Source organism: Lipotes vexillifer, unplaced genomic scaffold, assembly GCF_000442215.2.
Source record: "Lipotes vexillifer unplaced genomic scaffold, Lipotes_vexillifer_v1.1 scaffold422, whole genome shotgun sequence".
NCBI lineage: Eukaryota > Metazoa > Chordata > Mammalia > Artiodactyla > Lipotidae > Lipotes > Lipotes vexillifer.
Genome location: NW_006779087.1, coordinates 559,909 through 584,223, shown reverse-complemented (window position 1 = coordinate 584,223; position 24,315 = coordinate 559,909). Strand labels below are relative to the sequence as shown.

General features: G+C 41.6%; 1 protein-coding gene and 1 non-coding gene across 2 annotated transcripts; one reads left to right on the top strand and one right to left on the bottom strand.

The window, feature by feature from the left end:
- Positions 1 to 9,010: 9,010 nt before the first annotated feature.
- On the top strand, positions 9,011 to 10,867 carry LOC103081399 (tubulin alpha-1A chain). The gene is made up of 3 exons (XM_007452258.1): positions 9,011 to 9,236; positions 9,379 to 9,527; positions 9,887 to 10,867. The coding sequence occupies exons 1-3, from the start codon at positions 9,116 to 9,118 to the stop codon at positions 10,865 to 10,867; spliced, it is 1,251 nt and encodes a 416-aa protein (XP_007452320.1). The 5' UTR covers positions 9,011 to 9,115.
- An 8,991-nt stretch (positions 10,868 to 19,858) lies between these two features.
- On the bottom strand, positions 19,859 to 19,930 carry TRNAE-UUC (transfer RNA glutamic acid (anticodon UUC)). The gene has a single exon. It is a non-coding gene; the product is annotated as a tRNA-Glu (tRNA).
- Between the last annotated feature and the right edge of the window lie 4,385 nt (positions 19,931 to 24,315).

Here is a 24,315-nt window from a genome sequence, read left to right as displayed (position 1 = left end):
TTTCCCTACTCCACTTACCTGTCAGATTAATTTTACAAAAATGCTGTTCCTTTCCCTCCACTCTTTTCTATAAGAACATAAAGGCTTCACACTGTCTGTGTGTGTGAACTCAGCCCAAACTCCTTCTTCAGACTGGGGTTCAAAATGCTCCACTCTCCTCATATAACACATCACCCACAATTCTCTTGCATGCGCTAATCAAGTCAATTTCTTTGCCCTCCCTTATACAGGCACTATATCATCATCATACTATGTCTTTGCTAATATTATTTTCCCTATTTAAAGTACTCACTCTGGGCTTCCCTAGTGGTGCAGTGGTTAAGAATCCACCTGCCAATGCAGGGGACACGGGTTTGAGCCCTGGGCCGGGAAGATCCCACATGCCGTGGAGCAACTAAGCCCGTGTGCCACAACTACTGAGCCTGTGCTCTAGAGCCCACGAGCCACAATTGCTGAGCCTGCGTGCCACAACTACTGAAGCCCGCACACCTAGAGCCCATGCTCCGCAGCAAGAGAAGCCACCGCAATGAGAAGCCCGCACACCGCAACGAAGAGTGGCCCCCACTCACCGCAACTAGAGAAAGCCCGTGTGCAGCAACGAAGACCCAACACAGCCAAAAATAAATAAATAAAATAAATAAAGTTTTAAAATAAAATAAAATAATAAAGTACTCACTCTACTCCCAACCCATTCAGTTAAAAGCCACCATTCCCAATAAAGGTTTTCACGATAAACCATAGATTATAATATAAAGACTTTTTCCTCCCTCTTAAATTTCTATAACTTTCCACTTAAGGCAGTACAGAATAAATTGTGAAGTAGATAAAATTTGTCTTCAGCATTCATAATTTCTTTTTTTATATCCTTTAAAATTTTATTAAGAAATTTTCAGACATACTCAGAAAGAGAAAAAAGTATAATGAACTCCATATACTCATTATTAAAACTCAACAACTATCAAGATTTTTGCCACAATCTTTTATCTATCATCCTTTCCCTTTTTCTTTGCTGAAGTATTTATTTTTTTTTTTTGCGGTACGCGGACCTCTCACTGCTGTGGCCTCTCCCGTTGCGGAGCACAGGCTCCGGACACGCAGGCTCAGCGGCCATGGCTCACGGGCCCAGCCACTCCGCGGCACGTGGGATCCTCCCAGACCGGGGCACAAACCTGTGTCCCCTGCATCGACAGGTGGACTCTCAACCACTGCGCCACCAGGGAAGCCCTGCTGAAGTATTTTAAAGCAAATCTTAGACCTTATTTCATTTAACCTACCACTTCTGCATGCATCTCTAAAAATTATGGAAATTTTCTTACATAACCTCACTACCATTATCACACTTAATAAAATTAATAATAATTTATTGGTATTATCTAATAACTAGTCCATATTCAAATTTCCCTGGTTATCTTCAAAATGTTTTACATTGGTTTGTTTGAATCAGGATCCAAACAACACCTGCTGTTATATTTAGTAGTCTCCAAAATCTCTTCTAACCTAGAGCTGTCCCCCTTTCCCACCTTTTCCACCCATCCCACCACTGACTTGTTGCAGAAACAAGATAATTTGTGCTGTAGAATGTCCTACACTCTGCAGTTGTCTGTCTTCCTCCTCGTGATGTCATCTGACTTCACAGAAGTTGAAGCTGTCAGACTAAATGGAAATTGGCTCTAAAGGCTTAATTAGATTCAGCACAACTGTTTCTGCTAGATCACTTCGTAGGTGATGCTGTGTACTTCTTACTGGCTTACATCTTAGGTTCACAGGATGTGACTGTCCCACTTTTAGTGATGCTATGATTGACTAGTGAGTTCAGATGGCAACAGCCTATCCTTCCATTAAAACATTCCCCATCAATATTTTATCTGAGTTTTCATCCACTGATAATCTTTGCCTTAATAAATTATTCCATTAGAGGATATAAAGGGTGATTTTTCTAACTCTATTATTACTTCCACATTTACAAGCTGGCATTACTCTGTAAAGAATGATTTTCTCTGGTTAACTAGGGCCATTTGGTCACCTTGAAATACAATTTGTACAGGAAATGCAGGACAAATGCTCAATTCTTTATTTGACTATATGATTGCCAGTGTATAGAATATGTAGTTGGTGCCCTAGTTATTTCCAATGGTGCAATGGTATCAGATGATTATTTTTAATTCACTTTTTAAAAATTTTCTTTTGCTTTTTGGGGATAATTTTATGAACTCATGAGTTTATACTGTTAAAATTAACATATTATAACTGTATTATGACATGATCAGTGATATGTATTACAATAAGATCACTCCAGCTGTTGTATGGAGACTGAACTGGAGAGGGGTAAGAGTGAGTGAATGTAGAAGAAATCTAGAAGGGCACTGAGATTTTCCAGGCAAGGGATGATGTACTTATTAGAATGGAGGCAATAGAGATGAAGAGAAAAGAATAATATTTGAGAGATATTTAGGAGGTTGACTTGGCAGGACTTAATAATTAATTCTATGGTGTTCAGAAAAGGAGCTGGAGATGTCAAGAGTAATTCTTGTTTCTGATTTGAGAAACCAGATGTGTGCTGCTCTATTTACTGAGCAAGAGAAACTTGTAGGAGGTGCATATTTTTGAGACGATAACTAGTTCAGTTTGGGATACATGTGAGAAACCCAGCCAGAGACTGGAAGTTTACTATAAGATCTGGATCTAAAAGATGTCAAGCAAGACAGGAATAAAGACGCAGATATAGAGAATGGACTTGAGGACATGGGAGGGGGAAGGGTAAGCTGGGACGAAGTGAGAGAGTAGCACTAACATATATACACTACCAAATGTAAAATAGATAGCTAGTGGGAAGCAGCTGTATAGCACAGGGAGATCAGCTCTGTGCTTTGTGACCACCTAGAAGGGTGGGATAGGGAGGGTGGGAGGGAGACACAAGAGGGAGGGGATATGGGGATATATGTATATGTATAGCTGATTCAATTTGTTATACAGCAGAAACTAACACACCATTGTAAAGCAATTATACTCCAATAAAGATGTTTTAAAAATTAAAAAAAAAAAACGATGTCAAGGAGCCATTGGCATATAGAAAGGATCTGCAGCGTTGGGAATGAACACACTTATCAGACACTAGGGCAAGATCCATAGAATAAAATTAGGAAAAAGTCTAGGACCGAACCTTGAGGAACTCCAACATTTAAAGATTAGGAGAAGAGGAAGAACCAGCAGAAACTGAGAAGAAACAAAAAAAGTAGGAGGGAAACACAGAAAACAGAGAATTTTTGAAGCCAAGGGCACAAAGCGTCTCAAGAAAGAGATAACAGGGCTTTCCTGGTGGCACAGTGGTTGAGAGTCCGCCTGCCGATGCAGGGGACATGGGTTCGTGCCCTGGTCCGGGAAGATCCCACATGCCACGTAGCAGCTGGGCCCATGAGCCATGGCCACTGAACCTGAGCGTCCGGAGCCTGTGCTCTGCAACAGGAGAAGCCATAGCAGTGAGAGGCCCGCGTACCGCAAAAAAAAAAAAAAAAGTGATAACAGTCAACTGTGACAAAGCTTATCACAGGTCAACAAGAACCAAAAACTGTCCAATGGATTTAGCAACAAATGGAGAGGGCATTTGGTTTCAAGAAGTGGTAGGAGCAGAATCCAGACTGAAATGTATTTAGGGATAAATAGGAGGTGTTAGACAACTCCCTTGTTTCCTACATAAGTTATGATACATGGGGTCATGCAATGGATTCTACAAGGCTCCTTCCCATACACACACAGAAACACATGCTATTCTCAAAACTATATACTTGTACTTGTTTTATTACTTTGATTGGACCAGAAGATTATAGAGAAAAGAGACCATGTTACTACCTCTGAATTCTCCATGCTACACTGGATGGTCCAGGGCTTATTGCAGACAGCAAGTAAATGTTTATTGAATAAGCAAGGCAAAATATTTTATTGAATACCTTTAAATTATTAACCATGATAATAGTTATGAAAATATGCACAGACAGAAATCATTCATTTAATTCAACAAACATGTATATGATGTCTACCATATGCTAGGCAATCTGTGACTAGGATTCACATTTTAATGGAGAGGAGATGTAGACACCCAAATAAATAATTTAAATTCCACAAATATTATGAAAGAAAAAATGTTTTATCCTAATTTTACTGTGGACAAGAAAGAATACATTAGTAGAATATTTATACATGTATACCGATGTAAGTTAAAGAATTTGGCAGTAAATATAAAAAAATGATCTAGTAGGACTTCCCTGGTGGTGCAGTGGTTAAGAATCTGCCTACCAATACAGGGGACACAGGTCCAATCCCTGGTCCGGGAAGATCCCACAGGCCACAGAGCAACTAAGCCCATGTGCCACAACTACTGAGCCTGCGCTCTAGAGCCCACGAGCCACAACTACTGAAGCTCACCCGCCTATAGCCCGTGCTCTGCAACAAGAGAAGCCACTGCAATGAGAAGCCTTTGCACCTCAACGAAAAGTAACCCCTGCTCGCTGCAACTAGAGAAAGCCTGCACACAGCAACGAAGACCCAACGCAGCCAAAAATAAATAAAATTTTTTAAAAAATGATCTAGTAAAAAAAATTTTTTTTGCTTCCCATAGCTTGTATGCTATTAAGTCAGATAAGCAGGAACAAAAAGACTAGATTATTATTTCCCCTCCTCTCTTACTTATATATTTAAGATTAACAGTGCTCACATAGTCTATTTCTGACCTAGATCTTATTGTTACTTATGTCCAAGGGGAGGGAAAAAAATCCTAATTTTCATGAATGCTTCTGAGATAGAATTACAAAGAATCAATTGCATGAGCCCTCCTCTCTTTTATTTAATCCTCTGTAAATTGCAGTAAAGAACTGAGACTATTGGGGAAATGACATATTGCTTTCGTATTGTAAAGAAAATAAAATTCAAGACTGTGCCTCTTATTCCAAAAAAGGAGATTTGTACACTTTACCATGGTCCAGTTGTGTGTAATTTATTTCTTTATTAAACTTTTGAAAGAAGTATTTTCAATGAGCTACTTATTAATCCTTATACTTCCCTATGCCATTTAATTCTTACTTTTGTTAAGTGTATTTCCTCGTTCAGTAAAAAGTATTCAAGTCATCCTTAACCCTTCTGTCTCTTTACTGAAATATACTTTTATTTGCTAAAGGTATAGAGACAAGATAATGAAAATTATTTTTCCTGTAAAATATGAAAGAAGTAGATGAAATTATTTGTATGTCGGGTCTCATTTTTTTCTAGGGATGACTACCGCAGCAAATTTGAACAAGTAAAGCAGAGCTGTGGCTCTCAGGCTAGAAAAATCCATGGTCGCCACTGTCACACCACAACCTGCAGCAGCTGTCTCAAGTCCCTCCCTCCCACGCCCAAGCACTGACTTGCCAGCCCAGCAGGAACGAATGGGCTCTGCAGAGCACTATAAATGGTGCTGCAGACGCTGAAAATCTGTTGCTAAAAACCAAAAGGAAAAATTATCCACCAAAATACAAATTTTCAACTCCGGTGGCAATAACAACCTTCTTTACCTATGAAATTTCATTAGCAACGTCAAATGGTACCCGGTCAGAGTCATATTCCTCATACCACATCCTTGTTGGTAATGGAACCTTTCTAAATAGCAAAAGAATGTTACTGCAATCCATTTCCTAGGGCTGAAAGTAAAGCCTTTTGTCCCAAGAGGCAATTGAGCAACCACCAGAGTCTCTAGTTGAATAGCAACAGTATGAGGCTGGCTACAATTCCCACAGTTAAAAGCCCAATCTTAGAGAAGGAGAATTTACTGAATTCACATAAGAGCTACATAAAAGAGAAATGCAGTTATTGAGCTGACATCTACACGGTAGTCTGTAGAAAGAGACAATATTACGAATGGTTTTCTTTTTTACACTATACAGCTCTCCTCCTTTTTAATTTTCTCTTTCCGGAAGAGAGAACAATGCAGAATATAACTGCATGCACAGGTAGTACTAGCTTCTGAACTCAGTTCTTTCTCTTTATATTTTCTCAATTCTATATTAGGCAATATGATTCATTTTAAGGAGCAATACACTACATAAAATATATTACATAAACTTCTGGTAAAGGAATATTTCTAGCAGACTAAGTATGGTATGTTCATTAGCTCTTAATTATCCTCATGTTAGAACTACTTGTGTGCTTCCATATTTAGTATGATTATTCTTTCCATCTTCTGTTTTTGTTTAACTATTAGGGAGAGGGTTGCAAAAGAAGGTCTGAAAATAAACTGCTTGAACCTGAGAAAGCATTTTGGATGGTCCTATTATTGAATCATTTTTAAATTAAAAAAAAATTACATTTACCCAAGCCATTTTAAGCAACATTACCATCTTCTCTTCTACTTTATTTTTAAAGCAATTAGAGATGTTGAATCCTCACCGAATGCAGTTTAGTATACTTTGAGGGAGGGGCTGGGAATAATTTTCCATTAAATATCTCATCTCAAATTCTGCGATTACATGTTGGCGAAAAAAGCTCTTACATTGGTAATTTTAACTGTAGTTTGAGGTTTAAACAACATAAAACCATCCAACTCTAGTTCTCTTTCTTCCCTCCCCTCAACCCTTCCCAACCCCACCCCATAATGGATGTTCGGCTGACTGTTTTTGCACGGTCTCTTTGTCTGAAGGATGCAAACAGTCTATGGATGCTAGGGAAAAAGGGGTGGGTGAGAGATTACCTCATCCCATGTCGCTTGCACCAATCACCACTCTTCTGTCGTGGCTTCTCTGGGCAGATTGAGGGGTCTGGACCAACAGGAAAAGGCCCCAGCCCATCCCCATGGTGACCGAGTTGTATATAGGGAGCCGCATCCGCCCATGTGCCGCAGGTTCTCTTACATCGACCGCCTAAGAGTCGCGCTGTAAGAAGCAACAACCTCTCCTCCTCCTCTCCGCCATCTGCTCGGCAGCCACAAAACAGCAACTATGGTAAGAATGTTTTCTCCGGCTCTTTGTGACCGTTGGGTGGGGTCAGCCTCCCAGGGTCTACTTGGAAAATCTTCTTCCTTTACAACTCGTTTGGATCAGTGTAGCTTTACGCTTTATTTGCGAGGTTGAGATTTGCCCCAAATCCTTGAGCCCGGCCGCCTCCGCAGTGCGGGGTGCAGGAGCCCAGCCAGAACCGCGTCCAGGGCGCAGCGGAACAGTGAGGGAGAACAAAGGCGGCGCGGAGGGAGTTTTTGTTATCCGAGCCCTTCGTTGCAGCAAGCAGCTCGTCTGTCGGTGATGAAAGGGCCTGGGGCAGGGAAGGCGATATTGGCGTCGCCTGCTCGGCCCCTGTGTGTGCGCACGGTATTCGTGTGACTCGAAGAGCCCTTCCTCGCGTTGTTCCCCAGGGACAGGGAGAGGAGGAGTCGACCAAAAAGTCGGGGGTCGGTGGGTGTTGCTGGAAGAAGAGGGGGAGAGAAGGAAAGGGACAAAGCGGAGCTTCGGGTTAATACAAAAAGATCCCTCGCCAGTTCGTTGACGTTTTAGAAAGATACCCATGTATTAACGGGGAAAATGGTTAGTTTCTGTTGCAACCCGTGGCGGCCGGCGTCAAGGCGGCGCAGGGGCGGAGTTGTTTGTTTCTTGCTCCTCTGGCCTTGGAACCACAGGGCGGGGTTCGCCCTTACTAAGCCTCCTCTGTCAGGAGAAGACTTTTAATAAGCCTTTCGTCTCTGCAGAACCGTTGGCGTTAAAAGGTTTTTCATTCACTGTTAAAACTTAGATGAAAGTTTTTTTTCTTGAGGAGCAAAATCACAATTCACTTGACAAGCCCTTTAATGTCTGGTGTGGGGCCGCCCAGCCCTGACTGACTCGTGTATGTCCGTCTTGGCCGCACGTTCAGCGAGAGAGAAAGCCGATTTTGTGAGCCAGGGTGCTGTATTGCGGAGGACCCAGGGAAACGCCCTTCCCCCCGCCCCCCCCCGCCCCCATTTGTCAGTGAATAGACTACGGATAGACAAAGGAAGCTGTAGCCATAGAAGCCATAGAGAAGACACTATCGGTTGAATGTAATGAGTATGAATATTCTGTATTCTGTGGTGGTTACAGAATCTCAGAATGAAAATACTATTTTGTTGTTTTAAATAATATTTCATTATCCTTTCACTGGGCTTTTATTCCTTGTTTGGTAGCTTCTCATGTGCTATTTATTTGTAATTTAGGAACCGTTGTTTTAAAGATACTAATAATTTTTCAGTTTTTTGCAGTGGAGAAGATTCTGGGAAAACTTTTTTTTTTTTTTTGAAAGAAATGAAAATGCTGCAGACAAAGAAGACATACTCTTGTGCAGCTGTCTTTTGTTCTAGTGCATCTTCATTAATTCATTTCAATGTAGGCATATGGTCCCAGGCTGAGGAGGAAAACTGGCAGAATAGCACAATGAGATCATGTAGGCAGTTGCTGGAAATAGAGCTTGCTCTGTTAAATAATGTAGCAGACAGTACAGGCTGGCACCAGGCACAGCAAATGCAGCAATGCAGCAATGCAGGAGGCATTCCTTGTTTAGCTTCTAACCCGCTAGTACTGATGGATTCTGCAGAAAGACTGCAGAAGGGTGTGGCTTCCAGCCTCAGCTGCAGTACAGATGTCCATGTTGGAATACCAAGTCCTATTTAGCAGAAATGCTCATCTTTATTTAAAGGGAAAGGAGGCAGTAATATTGATTACAGTTAATTACTGATTGAATTTACTTCATTTTACAAATTCTGTGCTTTGAATATTTTTTAAATATGAGAAATCTTCTATTCAAGCATGGCTGTTGGAACAAGGGGCTTGCACCATGTGCTAAACAGTGCAACATTATTATTCAGACCACACGCATCTGCAGCATTTACAGCAGGTGGTTTTCCTTAACTGTTTCTATTGTGTTATGAATATGACCTCAAATAAATTTGAAGAATACTTCTATATTACTTAGTTTTAGAAATTTACTGAAAACTGAAAATGCTAATATAACTAATTTTACAGTTTTTCTGTCTTCCTTCCAACAGCGTGAGTGCATCTCCATCCACGTTGGCCAGGCTGGTGTCCAGATCGGCAATGCCTGCTGGGAGCTCTACTGCCTGGAACACGGCATCCAGCCTGATGGCCAGATGCCAAGTGACAAGACTATTGGGGGAGGAGATGACTCCTTCAACACCTTCTTCAGTGAGACAGGCGCTGGCAAACATGTGCCCAGGGCAGTGTTTGTAGACCTGGAACCCACGGTCATTGGTGAGTTGACCTCAGTAATCCTAATGAGATCCCGGGGATCCGGAACAGGAGGTGTATCCTGGGGGCTCCATTGATGCCATGGGGTCGAGCAGACTTGTGCAGGTTGTTAGTGATGGGTGGCTGCTTCGTTTTCCTTTTCCAGATGAAGTTCGCACTGGCACCTACCGCCAGCTCTTCCACCCTGAGCAGCTCATCACAGGCAAGGAAGATGCTGCCAATAACTATGCCCGAGGTCACTACACCATTGGCAAGGAGATCATTGACCTTGTCTTGGACCGAATTCGGAAACTGGTATGTTTATTCTCAAGAATAAAGTAAATTAATTAACCTAAGGGAGATATTTGGAATATGCTCTTTTTTTCACACAGAATTGAAATGTAATAGTGAGGTTAATTATTCCTTTAAAGTTTTTTTTAAGTTCAATTAAAATATGAACTATTGATGTCATTTTATAAATATTAATGGAGATATTTTTAATAAAGAAATGCTGAGTAATTTAAGGAAGGTCTACATTTTTAAAAAAGTGTTTCTTGTCAAAATACAACCTAAATCTTTGGAGTTAATATGAAAAGTGAAAATATTTATTATGATTACTATGAGGGTATCCCAAAGAGCAATAACTATGTTTTTTTCCTATTCTTTTGTAACAGGCTGACCAGTGCACAGGTCTTCAGGGCTTCTTGGTTTTCCACAGCTTTGGCGGGGGAACTGGTTCCGGGTTCACCTCCCTGCTGATGGAACGTCTCTCTGTCGATTATGGCAAGAAGTCCAAGCTGGAGTTCTCCATTTACCCAGCCCCTCAGGTTTCCACAGCTGTAGTTGAGCCCTACAACTCCATCCTCACCACCCACACCACCCTGGAGCACTCTGATTGTGCCTTCATGGTAGACAATGAGGCCATCTATGACATCTGTCGTAGAAACCTTGATATTGAGCGCCCAACATATACTAACCTGAATAGGTTGATAGGTCAAATTGTGTCTTCCATCACCGCTTCCCTGCGATTTGATGGAGCCCTGAATGTTGATCTGACAGAATTCCAGACCAACCTGGTGCCCTATCCCCGCATCCACTTCCCTCTGGCCACATATGCCCCTGTCATCTCTGCTGAGAAAGCCTACCATGAACAGCTTTCCGTAGCAGAGATCACCAATGCTTGCTTTGAGCCAGCCAACCAGATGGTGAAATGTGACCCTCGCCATGGTAAATACATGGCTTGCTGCCTGTTGTACCGTGGCGACGTGGTTCCCAAAGATGTCAATGCTGCCATTGCCACCATCAAGACCAACGGTACCATCCAGTTTGTGGACTGGTGCCCCACTGGCTTCAAAGTTGGCATTAATTACCGGCCTCCCACTGTGGTACCTGGTGGAGACCTGGCCAAAGTACAGCGAGCTGTGTGCATGCTGAGCAACACCACAGCCATCGCTGAGGCCTGGGCTCGCCTGGACCACAAGTTTGACCTGATGTATGCCAAGCGTGCCTTTGTTCACTGGTACGTGGGTGAGGGCATGGAGGAAGGAGAGTTTTCTGAGGCCCGTGAGGACATGGCTGCCCTTGAGAAGGATTATGAGGAGGTTGGAGTGGATTCTGTTGAGGGAGAGGGAGAGGAAGAGGGAGAGGAATACTAAAGTTAAAATGTCACAAAGGTGCTGCTTTTACAGGGAAGCTTATTCTGTTTTAAACATTGAAAAGTTGTGGTCTGATCAGTTAATTTGTATGTAGCAGTGTATACTCTCATGTACAATTACTGACGACGCTTCGTTATAGATCCAAGCTATCCATTTCTCTGATGGGTTTGAATAAAGTATTCCCTGTCTTAAGTGAGCTCAGTCTTGTGCTTTCTGTTTGGGTGTCTGAAAATTTTCATCTCTTCAGAAGATTGAGAAGAAAGAATAACTATTGACTGTGGTTTATACATATTCTATGCAATGATTTATTTTTTAATTTTAAATTGTCTTAGTATATTATAAAACTTATTTATAAAATATAACATGCATATCTAAAGATTACTATTAGATGTAAATCAACCATACTTCAAATTTAAAAATCGATTTAAAAAAAAGGTGGTAGGGCTTCCCTGGTGGCGCAGTGGTTGAGAGTCCGTCTGCCGATGCAGGGGACGCGGGTTCTTGCCCCGGTCCGGGAGGATCCCGCGTGCCACGGAGCGGCTGGGCCCCTGGGCCATGGCTGCTGAGCCTGCGTGTCCGGAGCCTGTGCTCCGCAACGGGAGAGGCCCACGTACCGCAAAAAAAAAAAAAAAAGGCAGTAAAGATTACCATTAGATAACATCCATGCTACTCTTAAGTTTTGACTCCATTATAATAGTTACTTAAATTGCTAGTACTTTGAGAATTGATATTTGCTAATGCACAACCAAAATCTGGTTGACTGCTGAGTCTCATACAACTAACATAAAATGGTGACTATTCCAAATGCATCATCAGGTCTTATAAGCTTATTTTCATGCCCCTCGTCTCCTTGGCAAGTGTCTAGTGCCATCATGCTTCCTCTGCCCTGGGTTCTCAAAAGTAGTCTGTTCTCTCCAAGCAATTCCCTACTATGCTAGACCTAGTTCTTTACTTTCTTCTCTCCAAACTTATTTTCAGCTGAATATCACACTGGAAAAGCCTGATACACTTATTCACTCTAATGTGTTAGTTATATGTCTGAACTTTAACTCTCCAAGGATATTATTTTAATATGGGCTAATAACTTCAAAGAACAAAACTCTAACAGTGTAATAGTAGGCATCAACAACCAACACAGTGAATGAAACATTTTTGGACCAAGGGGTTTTGTCAACAATAGAGTTCAGCTGCCAGTCCAAATGACCAAAAGGCTAAGAACCCAGGGACAGCAAGTTGTTTTGTGCCATCACATTACCTTATTCTGGGATAATACCCAGTGATGATGAAAAGATTTTTTTGGTATTAACTGCCTATTTAATCTGTTTTTTCCTTGGCACTGCCAACTAAGGGGTGTAATAGAATTGTAGTACTGGAATCTGAGTTTAATGTAAATTAATGGAGATAATGAAGAAGAAGAAATAAGCCAAGATCAGCTAATTTGAGGAACTTGCCTGGTGGTGCAGTGGATGAGACTCCATGCTTCCAATGCAGGAACCTGGGTTTGATCCCTGGTCAGGGAACTAGATTCCCACATGCATGCTGCAACTAAGAGTTCACATGCCACAACTAAGGAGCTGGCGAACCGCAACTAAGGAGCCCACCTGCCACAACTAAGACCAGGTGCAACCAAATAAATAATTTTTTTTTTTTTTAAAAAAGATCAACTAATTTGAAAGCCAATTCAGAATTGCTCAGTAGTTTTAACTAAAGCTAATGCAAACAGATCTGATGCACAAAAGTAATAGGTCTTGCTCATTCAGATAAAAAACAATGTGGAGGGACTTCCCTGGTGGTCCAGTAGTTAAGACTCCATGCTCCCACTGCAGAGAGCACCGGTTCAATCCCTGGTTGGGGAACTAAGATCCCACATGCTGCACGGCACGGCCCCCCAAAAAATTTGGCAACTAGATCAAATGTCAGTTTTTTAATGTACATTCCCAGCACACAGCAAAATATAAGGGATACGGTAGATGTACAATGGTTATTGGTTGAATGAGTAAAACGTAGGATAAAAGAAATACAAATATAAAAATCAGAAGTTAAATAAAAGCCCTATGATCCTAATCTCAATTGTAAATATCAGTGTGAATTTGTTATATATTCTCTATTATAAAAGAACAAAAAACATTTTATAGCTTTGTCCACTGAAAATGCCTGGAACCAATGTAACAGTAGTATCCCCAGCACTCAGATGGTGGTCGCTAAATATCATTTCTCACTGAAAGGAAGCAGGACATTTTAGAGAAATGACTAATTCCAAGCCTGGAGCAGGAAATATACAAGTTCAGCCCAAGTATTTTCTCATTCCAGAAAGCAAGGAAGATATAAAAGACTAAAGTCAAATCAAAGGGACACAGGAGTCAGGTTGAAGGGGCTCTCATTGATGGTACAATATAAGTATTGAAAACAATACTGACTGCAATATATTGAACCATACAAAAATTTGTTAAAATCCATGAGATCATAATGGCTTTGTTTAGTTTAAAAAAGAATGGTGCTGCAGTGGTTGACAGCCCCGCCTGCCGATGCAGAGGACATGGGTTCGTGCCACAGACCGGGAAGATCCCACATGCCGCGGAGCAGCTGGGCCCATGAGCCATGGCCGCTGAGCCTGCGCATCCGGAGCCTGTGCTCCACAACGGGAGAGGCCACAACAGTGTGAGGCCCGCGTACCGCAAAAAAAAAAAAAAAAAAAGAATGTAAAAATTACTAAAAACATTAAATAGAATGACCATATGATCCAGAAATTCCATTTCCTTAAAGAAGGAAATTTTGACACATGCTATAACATGGATGAACTTTGAGGACATCATTCATAAGCCAGACACAAAAGGACAAATAGTGTCTCATTCCAGTTATGAGGTAACTAGAATAGTCAAATTCATAGAGACAGGAATAGGAGTTCTCAGGGGCTGGGGGGAAGCATATAATGGGAAGTTATTGTTTACTGGATACAGTGTTTCATCTGTTTGGAATGATGAATAGTGGTGATGGTTGCACAGTGATGTGAATGTACTTAATGCTACTGAATTGAACCTAGGGGCAGGACAGGAATAAAGATGCAGAAGTAGAGAAGGGACCTGAGGACACGGGGAGGGCGAAGGATTAGCTGGGATAAAGTGAGAGAGTGGCACTGACATATATACACTACCAGATGTAAAATAGATAGCTAGTGGGAAGCAGCCGCATAGCACAGGGAGATCAGCTCGGTGCTTTGTGACCACCTAGAGGGGTGGGATAGGGAGGGTGGGAGGGAGACACAAGAGGGAGGGGATATATGTATATGTATAGCTGATTCAATTTGTTATACAGCAGAAACTAACACAACAATGTAAAGCAATTATACTCCAATAAAGATGTTAAATAAATAAATAAAATTATGATAATAATAATAAAAAATGGGTTAAAATGGAAGCAACATATTTTACAGCACAGGGAAATATAGCCATTATTTTGTAATAACTTTTTTAAAAATTATTTATTTATTTTTATTTTTGGCTGCGTTGGGTCTTCATTGCAGTGTGCAGGCTCATTGTGGTGGCTTCTCCTGTTGCCGAGCACGGGCTATAGGCACACGGGCTTCAGTAGTTGTGGCTCGTGGGCTCTAGAGCACAGGCTCAGTAGCTGTGGCACATGGACCTAGCTACTCCGCAGCATGTGGGATCTTCCCAGACCAGGGCTCGAACCCGTGTCTCCTGCATTGGCAGGTGGATTCTTAACCAATGTGCCACCGGGGAAGCCCTGTAATAACTTTTTAATTTTTATTTTTTAAGTATAATTAATTTACAATATTTTGTAATAACTTTAAATGAAGTATAATCTATAAAAATATTGAATCACTATGTTGTACACCTGAAACTTGTATAATATTGTAAATCAACTATACTTCAGTTTTTTAAAAAGGTTAAAATGGTAAATTTTATGTTTGCATATCTTACTACAATTAAAATAAACAAATAAACAATGGAAGCATAAACCAAAAAAAATTTTTTTTAATTACCTGTAGGTAGGGGCTTCCCTGGTGGCGCAGGGGTTGAGAGTCCGCCTGCCGATGCAGGGGACATGGGTTCGTGCCCTGGTCCGGGAAAGATCCCACATGCCGCGGAGCGGTTGGGCCCGTGAGCCATGGCCGCTGAGCCTGCGCGCCCGGAGCCTGTGCTCCGCAACGGGAGAGGCCACAACAGTGAGAGGCCCGCGTACCGCAAAAAAAAAAAAAAAAAAAAAAAAAAAATTACCTGTAGGGGTAGGGAATATGGTCTAACCAGACTTCTTTGGTATTTGTTGTATCATCTGACTGTAGAAACATGTGACTGTATTATGTATCATACAAAAGAATTAAATCACGATGGAAAAAATATCTAATAATTAAAAGCAAAATGAAACCAGGGAATCTAACCAAGTATGAAGTTGGTGGCTTAATTACAAACTGGAAAATTATTTCAAGTGACTTAAAAACATAGTAATTTGGGAATTCCCTGGAGGTTCAGTGGTTGGGACTCTGTGCTTTCACTGCTGAGGGCCCAGGTTCGATCCCCAGTTGGGGACCTAAAATCCCACAAGCTGCGGGGGTGGGGGTGGGGGGGCAGCCAAAAAAAAAAAAGAAAGTAATTTGGTTGTATATCCACAGTAAGTATATAGCCTAAGGAAGAAAAGGAACTCCAAAAAACCAAGCTGTTTTCAGTTATCATATAGTTATTAATAATACTGATATTGTTATTTTGAAACTATTACATATTAGAATAAATGAAATAATTCATTAATGTTATTAGTAAACAAAAACCTTAAACGTTATTATAATTATATGATATATGTTCAAGAAAGTAGAGATATGAGGAACAATCCAAGTCAAAATTCTAGAGATGAAAAATATATCTGAGGTTAAAAAAAAAATACTAAATGGGATGTATAGGGGACTTCCTTGGTGGTCCAATGGTTAAGACTCCATGCTTCCACTGCAGGGGACACAGGTTTGATCCCTGGTCAGGGAGTCGGGGAACTAAGATCCCGCATGCCACACAGTGAGGCAAGAAAAAAAAAGGGATGAACAGTAGATTAGACCACAGAAGAAAAGATTAATGAATTGAAGACATAACAAAAAAAGTATCCAAAATGAAAAAAATGAAACACAGAACAACAAAAACTGAGGAAAAAAATGAACAAATATATGGATACTAAATAGAATGTAAGCAGGAGCACATTGATGATGACACAGCATTTTGTGTGTGTGTGTGTGTGTGTGTGTGTGTGTGTGTGTGTGTACGCGGTCCTCTCACTGTTGTGGCTTCTCCCGTTGCGGAGCACAGGCTCCAGACGCGCAGGGTCAGCAGCCATGGTTCATGGGCCTAGCCGCTCCGCGGCACGTAGGATCCTCCCAGACTGGGGCACGAACCCGTGTCCCCTGCATCGGCAGGCGGACTCTCAACCACTGCGCCACCAGGGAAGCCAGACACAGCATTTTTAAACAGTTTATAAACTTTCAAGAATGAGATTTTAAACTTTTTTTTTTTTTTTTTTTCGGTACGCGGGCCTCTCACTGTTGTGGCCTCTCCCGTTGCGGAGCACAGGCTCTGGACGCGCAGGCTCAGCGGCCATGGCTCACGGGCCCAGCCGCTCCGCGGCATGTGGGATCTTCCCAGACCGGGGCACAAACCCGCGTCCCCTGCATCGGCAGGCGGACTCTCAAGCACTGCGCCACCAGGGAAGCCCAGATTTTAAACTTTTGGCTTTTATATTTTCTCAATTACAAACTACTTTCAACATAAAATACACTGCTACAAATAAATTTAAAATAAATTTTATAAATTTATAAGGAAATATTTTTAGGATTAGAATTTAAATAACTGTAAAACACTTTTTTAATATATCATTTATTTTACTTTATTTTTTTAATTTTTTTTAAATTTTTTTTTTAATATGTGGTCTTAATCAATTATTTATTTATTTATTTTTGGCTGTGTTGGGTCTTCCGTTTCTGTGCGAGGGCTTTCTCTAGTTGCGGCGAGCGGGGGCCACTCTTCATCGCAGTGCGTGGGCCTCTCACTATCGCGGCCTCTCTTATTGCGGAGCACAGGCTCCAGACGCGCAGGCTCAGTAGTTGTGGCTCACGGGCACAGTTGCTCCGCGGCATGTGGGATCTTCCCAGACCAGGGCTCGAACCTGTGTCCCCTGCATTGGCAGGCAGATTCTCAACCACTGCGCCCCCAGGGAAGCCCTATTTTTTTTAATTTTAATTTTAATTTTATTTTATTTTTTGCCACACAGCTTGTGGGATCTTAGTTCCCCAACCAGGATTAAATCACCAGGGAATTCCCTGTTTTACTTTATTTTTAATTGTGGTAAAATACACATAGAATAAAATTTACTATCTTAACCATTATTTAAGTGTACAGTTCAGTAGTGTTAAGTGCATTCACATTGTTGTGCGACCAATCTCCTGAATTCTTTTCACCTTGAAAAACTAAAACTCTATACCCATTGAACAATAATTCCCCACTCCACCCTCCCCTAGCCTCTGGCAACCACTGTAATAGAGAACAAATCTGACTCCATATTGGATCTGTTTCTTTTACTTTAACTTTTGTATTCTATTATTTTTTCTATAAGTTAAGAATGTTGGGCTTCCCTGGTGGCGCAGTGGTTAAGAATCCGCCTGCCAATGCAGGGCACACGGGTTCGATCCCTGGTCTGGGAAGATCCCACATGCCGTGGAGCAACTAAGCCTGTGTGCCACAACTACTGAGCCTGCACTCTAGAGCCCGCGAGCCACAACTACTGAAGCCCGTGCGCCTAGAGCCTGTGCTCTACAACAAGAGAAGCCACCCAGTGAGAAGCCTGCGCACCACAATGAAGAGTAGACCCCACTCACCACAACTAGAGAAAAGCCCATGTGCAGCAACAAAGACCCAACGCAGCCAAAAAAAAAAAAAAAAAAAATGTTGCGGGAATTCCCTGGCTGTCCAGTGGTTAGGACTCTGCACTTTCACTGCCCCTTAGGGGCATGGGTTCGATACCTAGTCAGGGAACTAAGATCCCACAAACAAACAAACAAAAAAAAGAATGTTGCCTATAGCCTGAAATATACAGGATAGCCCATTCTCAATGCTCTTACTTTCAAAGGTATAAATCTTTTCTATTCCTATAGAGTTAAAAGTTTCAGAACAAAATATACAAATAGTTCATACAACTCAATAACAAAAATCAAAAACAATCCAATCAAAAAATGGGCAGAAGACCTAAATAGACATTTCTCCAAAGAAAACATACAGACGGTCAATAGGCACATGAAAAGATGCTCAACATCACTAATTATTAGAGAAATGCAAGTCAAAACTACAATGAGGTACCACCTCACACCAGTCAGAACGGCCACCATTAAAAAGTTTACAAATAACAAATGCTGGAGAGGGCGTGAAGAAAAGGGAACCCTCCTGCGCTGTTGGTGGGAATGTAAATTGGTACAGTCACTATGGAAAACAGTATGGAGGGTCCTTAAAAAACTAAAAATAGAGGTGCCGGACCTAGAGATTATCATACTAAGAGATGTTAAGTCAGAAAGAGAAAGACGGGGGAATTCCCTGGCCGTCCAGTGGTTAGGACTCTGCGCTTCCACGGCCAAGGGTCCAGGTTTGATCCCTAGTCAGGGAACTAAGATCCCACAAGCCACGTGGCATGGCCAAAAATAAAAAATAAAAACAGTTTTAAAAAAAAAGTGAAAAAAAAAATAACAGAGAAACACAAAAACCATATGATGTCACTTATATATGGAATCTAAAATATGATACAAATGAAGTTATTTATGAAACAGAAACCGACTCACAGACATAGAAAACAAACTGATGGTTACCAAAGGGGAAAGGAGGTGGGGGAGTGATAAATTAGGAGTTTGGGGTTGGCAGATACAAACTATTACATATAAAATAGATAAACAATGAGGTCCTACTCTATATAGCACAGGGAGCTATATTCAGTATCCCATAATAAACCATAATGAAAAAGAATATGAAAAAGAATATATACATATAACTGAATTACTTGCTGTACACCAGAAACTAACACAACATTGTAAATCACCTATACTTCAATTAAAAAATTAAAAAGTTGCATAACAGAGGAATAATATTTGTCTTGTCAGAGGTTTATAGGAAAATTGTGACCAGACCTATGTGGACAGTTGCAACAACAAAGGATTCTGACACCGAGAAGTTTGCAGCAACCAACCACACCCCCTCCCCTTTTAGTAAAAAAGAAGCTTGAATTCTAACAGGGGGAAAGTGGTTCTTTGGGACACTCGTCCACCATCTTCTCAGTCGGCTGGCTTTCTGAATAAAGTCGCTATTCCTTGCACCAAAGTGTCTCTTGATTTAATGGCCTGTGGTATAGCAAGCAGTATAAGCTTAGACTCAGTAACACCATTTATTCCACTTTCTGTCTCTTAATTTGTCTATTCTAAGTACCTCAAATAATAGAATAAGACAGTATTTGTCTTTTTGTGAATAGCTTGTTTCACTTAGCATAACAACCTCAAGGTTTGTCCATGTTATAATATAGTCAACATTTCCTTCCTTTTCAAAATTTCCTTCCTTTTACAGGCTGAATAATATTCCATTATATGTATAAACTACATTTTGTTTATCCATTCATTCATTGATGGACATTAGGGTTGCTTCCACATTTTGGCTATTGTGAATAATGCTGTCATGAAATGGGTATATAATATCTCTTCCAGACCCTGATTTCAATTTTTTGAGTTTTATACCCAGAAGTGGATTTGCTGGATCATAATATATGGTAATTCTATGTTTAATTTTTTTTGAGGAATTGCCACACTATTTTCCATAGAGATTAAATCATTTTACATTCCCACCAACAGTGTATAAAATTTCCATTTTCTATATATATCCTTGCTAACACTTGTTATTTTCTGTTTTGTTTTGTTTTTCTTTCTTTCTTTCTTTTTTTTTTGGTTGCACTGCACAGCTTGCAGAATCTCAGTTCTCTGACCAGGGATTGAACCTGGGCCACAGCAGTGAAAGTACGGAATCCTAACCACTAGACCACCAGAGAACTCCCCTTGTTTTTCTTTTTTTTTTTTACAGTGGCCATTCTAGTGGGTGTTAGGTGGTATCTCACTGTGGTTTTTTTTTTTTGCAGTATGCGGGCCTCTCACTGTTGTGGCCTCTCGCATTGCGGAGCACAGGCTCCGGACGTGCAGGCTCAGCGGCCATGGCTCACAGGCCCAGCCGCTCCGCAGCATGTGGGATCCTCCTGGACCGGGGCACGAACCTGTGTCCCCTGCATTGGCAGGCGGACTCTCAACCACTGCGCCACCAGGGAAGCCCTCACTGTGGTTTTGATTTGCATTTCCCAAATGATTACTGATGTTTAGCATCTCTTAATGTACTTATTGGCCATTTGGGTATCTTCTTTGGAGAAATGTCTATTCAAGTCCTTTGCTCACTCTTAAATTGTGTTGTTAGTATTAAAACATATTTATTGGGACTTCCCTGGTGGCACAGTGGTTAGGATTCCGCCTGCCAATGCAAGGGACACAGGTTCAAGCCCTAGTCTGGGAAGATTCCCACATGTCGCGGAGCAACTAAGCCCGTGTGCCACAACTACTGAGCATGCACTCTAGAGCCCATGAGCCACAACTCCTGAGCCTGCATACCACAGCTACTGAAGCCCACATGCCTAGACCCTGTGCTCCACAGCAAGAGAAGCCACTGCAATGAGAAGCCCATGCACCACAGCAAAGAGTAGCCCCCACTCACTGCAACTGGAGAAAGCCTTGGTGCGGCAGCAAAGACCCAACACAGTCATAAATAAATAAATGAATAAATAAATAAATTTATTTATTAAAAAAAAAAACATTTATCTTGGGACTTCCCTGATGGTGCAGTGGTTAAGACTCTGAGCTCCCAATGCAGGGGGCTCAGGTTCGATCCCTGGTCAGGGAATTAGATCCCACATGCACGCCTCAACTAAGAGTTCGCATGCCACAACTAAGGAGCCCATGAGCCGCAAATAAGGAGCCCCCATGACGCAGTGCAACCAAATAGATAAATATTTTTTAAAAACCACATTTATCTTGCTATTTAATCTATTAGGTTATAATAAACTTGAGAAAATCAAAATGTAAAAAATTGACAGCAAAAAGAATATTTTGAGACCATTATATAAATTTTATAATTATATTGTATGTAACAATTTCTTCATATTAAAAAGTATGGGGCTTCCCTGGTGGCGCAGTGGTTGAGAGTCTGCCTGCCAATGCAGAGGACACGGGTTCATGCCCCGGTCTGGGAGGATCCCACATGCCGCGGAGCGGCTGGGCCCGTGAGCCATGGCCGCTGGGCCTGCGCTTCCGGAGCCTGTGCTCTGCAACGGGAGAGGCCACAGCAATGAGAGGCCCGCGTACAACAACAACAACAAAAAAAACAAAAACAAAACAAAAAAAAGTATGGTGCTCATCCTATCCTTTTCTCTATCTTTAATTGGATTGTAACTCTTGGCCTTGAGACAACATATGTTTTGTAATTTTTTTAATCAAATGTATGGAAAGGATATATCTCAATGTAAGAATTTCTATCTTATTTATATAATGTTAAGAATTTTTATCAGAATGGATATTGAATTTTATTAAATGTGTTTCCAGTAATATTTGGAGGCTGACATGATTTTTCTCCTTCAGCACATTATAATGAACTATTCTAAAAGCTTTTCTAATGCTGAGTCAACACTGCATTTCCAATACAAAAAAACTTGGTCATGGTGATTATTCATTCTTCTAATGTGCTACCAGATTCTATCTGATGATGTGAATTCTCACTCCCACAAGCAATGTTTTGGAGTTTTATATTATTTTTAATATAAGTTCACTAGAGTCCTGAGAATGGGCTGAAGGTAAAATATTTCCTCCCTGGATTTTTACCAGTCTCACATGTTTCCGACTATCACCTTGTGCTACCAAACCTTGATTGGTGTTTCTAATTGTCCTTCTTCCACAGGGAGGGATTTTGCAGCTTTTTAGCTAAAAGGAAGGTCTGTGTGTGAGTATCTCTCACACTCATACATTGTCCTCTACTATCTTTTTATTTAGGTTGGGTGCGTGGGAGGTTGTGGGCAGGGGGAAGGAGGAATGGGAAGGCTTCACTGTCTTTGAAATGAGAGTTTCCTTTTACTTTCTTCTATTGCCTCTGAGAGCTTTGGGTCTGGAGGCCTGACCACCAGGCAATCAGCTGCCTGAGTCTAAAGCCTGGAGATGGTGGATAATTCCCAAGCCACAGAATTTTTGTCTCTGGAGAACTGCCTTATTCAAAGAGGAGGTAGGGGGAAGTGAATTGGTTATTAGTTTCCGAGTTTTGCCAAATAAAGTAGAATCTAAGAAGAAAAAAACCCCATGTGAGTCATATTATGTATTTTTCAATATAGACTGTACATCACACTAGAGTACATTCCAGAAAAAAAAATGTAATTCCACCAGAAGCCTATATCGTGCAGTCCAGGTAAGTAGGCCTTTGATAACCTAGCTTAATTCAGAGTTAGAACTTAGAGTATCTAAAGCAGGAGGTCATTCTCGATGACTACAGGTAGTGAGAGCAGATATCCTCGTCTTGTTTCTAATCTTAGAGAATGTTTACTATTAGGCATGAAGTTAGCTGTCAGTTTTTCATATATGCTCTTTATCAGGTTAAAGTTTCTTTCTATTCCTAATTTGCTGAGAAGTTTTATTTTTATAAGTAGATATTGAATTTTGTCAAAAATTTTTTCTGAAATGATCACATGGGTTTTTTTCCTTTATCCTACTAATATGGTGAACTGGGATCATTGCCTTTTGAATATGAAACCAACCTTGCATTTCTGGGATACACTATACTTGGTTTATATATATAATACTTTTTTTTTTTTTCTTTCTGTACGCGGGCCTCTCACCGTTATGGCCTCTCCCGCTGCGGAGCAGAAGCTCCGGACGCACAGGCTCAGCAGCCATGGCTCACGGGCCCAGCCGCTCAGCGGCATGTGGGATCCTCCCAGACCGGGGCACGAACCCGTGTCCCCCGCATCGGCAGGCGGACTCTAAACCACTGTGCCACCAGGGAAGCCCTTGGTTTATATTTTAAAGCTGAGATTCTTAACCTAGGACTCTGGAAAACATAGATACTTTAGGGACTTGCCTGACAGTCCTGTGGCTAAGACTCTGTGCTCCCAATGCAGGGGGACTGGGTTCAATCCCTGGTCAAGGAACTAGATCCCACATGCCTCAACTAAGGGTTCGCATGCCGCAACTAAAGATTCTGCACGCGGCAACGAAGATCCCGTGTGTCACAACTAAGACCCATTGCAGCCAAATAAATAAATAAATATTTTAGAAACAAAAGAAAAAACGAACAGGGGCTTCCCTGGTGGCGCAGTGGTTGAGAGTCCGCCTGCCGATGTGGGGGACGCAGGTTCGTTCCCCGGTCCAGGCGGATCCCATGTGCCGTGGAGCGGCTGGGCCTGTGAGCCATGGCCGCTGAGCCTGCGCGTCCGGAGCCTGTGCTCCGCAATGGGAGAGGCCACAACAGTGAGAGGCCCGCGTACCACAAAAAACAAACAAACAAACAAAAAACGAACAAACAAAACATAGGTACTTCATAAAGGATTCTCATTGGTTGGTGAACTCCCTGACGTTGTATGCAAAATTCTGTGTGAATACACTCATGGTAGACCATGGCCAAAGATAGCCACTAACTGTTTCTCTCATCCCTGTAGGTACATGCTATGTCTCCCATCAAGAGGTGGAGTCTATTCCTCTCTCCTTAAAACTCAGTTGGCCTTATGACTGCTTTGACTAATAGGATGTGAGAGAAGAGAAGCTACACCAGATCTAGGTCAAGCCCTTAAGAAGTCTGGCAGCTTGTTTTCATTCAGAGAGGTCATGTGGAAAAAAACCAGGACACCCCATCCAACAGTGAGCACAAAGACTCCAAACATGGGAATGTGACTGTCCTAGGTATTGCAGCACCAGCTGAAATCCAAGCTGAATGCAATTACATGAGTTAACCAGATGACACCACATGGTACAGAACTGTCCATAACCCACGTAACCATAAAAAAAAATAATTGTTGTTTTAAGTCAATAAGTTTTGGGGTAGTTTGTTACACAGCAATAGATATCTGATACAGGGCTTACCCACACATCTGGAGAGAAAATATACAGTTTTTTTGTTTGTTTGTTTGTTTTTCTTTTTGGCTATGTTGGGTCTTCGTTGCTGCACACAGGCTTTCTTTAGTTGCAGCAAGCGGGGCCTACTCTTCGTTGCGGTGCACGGGCTTCTCATTGCGGTGGCTTCTCTTGTTGTGGAGCACGGGCTCTAGGCTCACGGGCTTCAGTAGTTGTGGCATGTGGGCTCAGTAGTTGTGGCTTGTGGGCTCTAGAGCACAGGCTCAGTAGTTGTGGTGCATAGGCT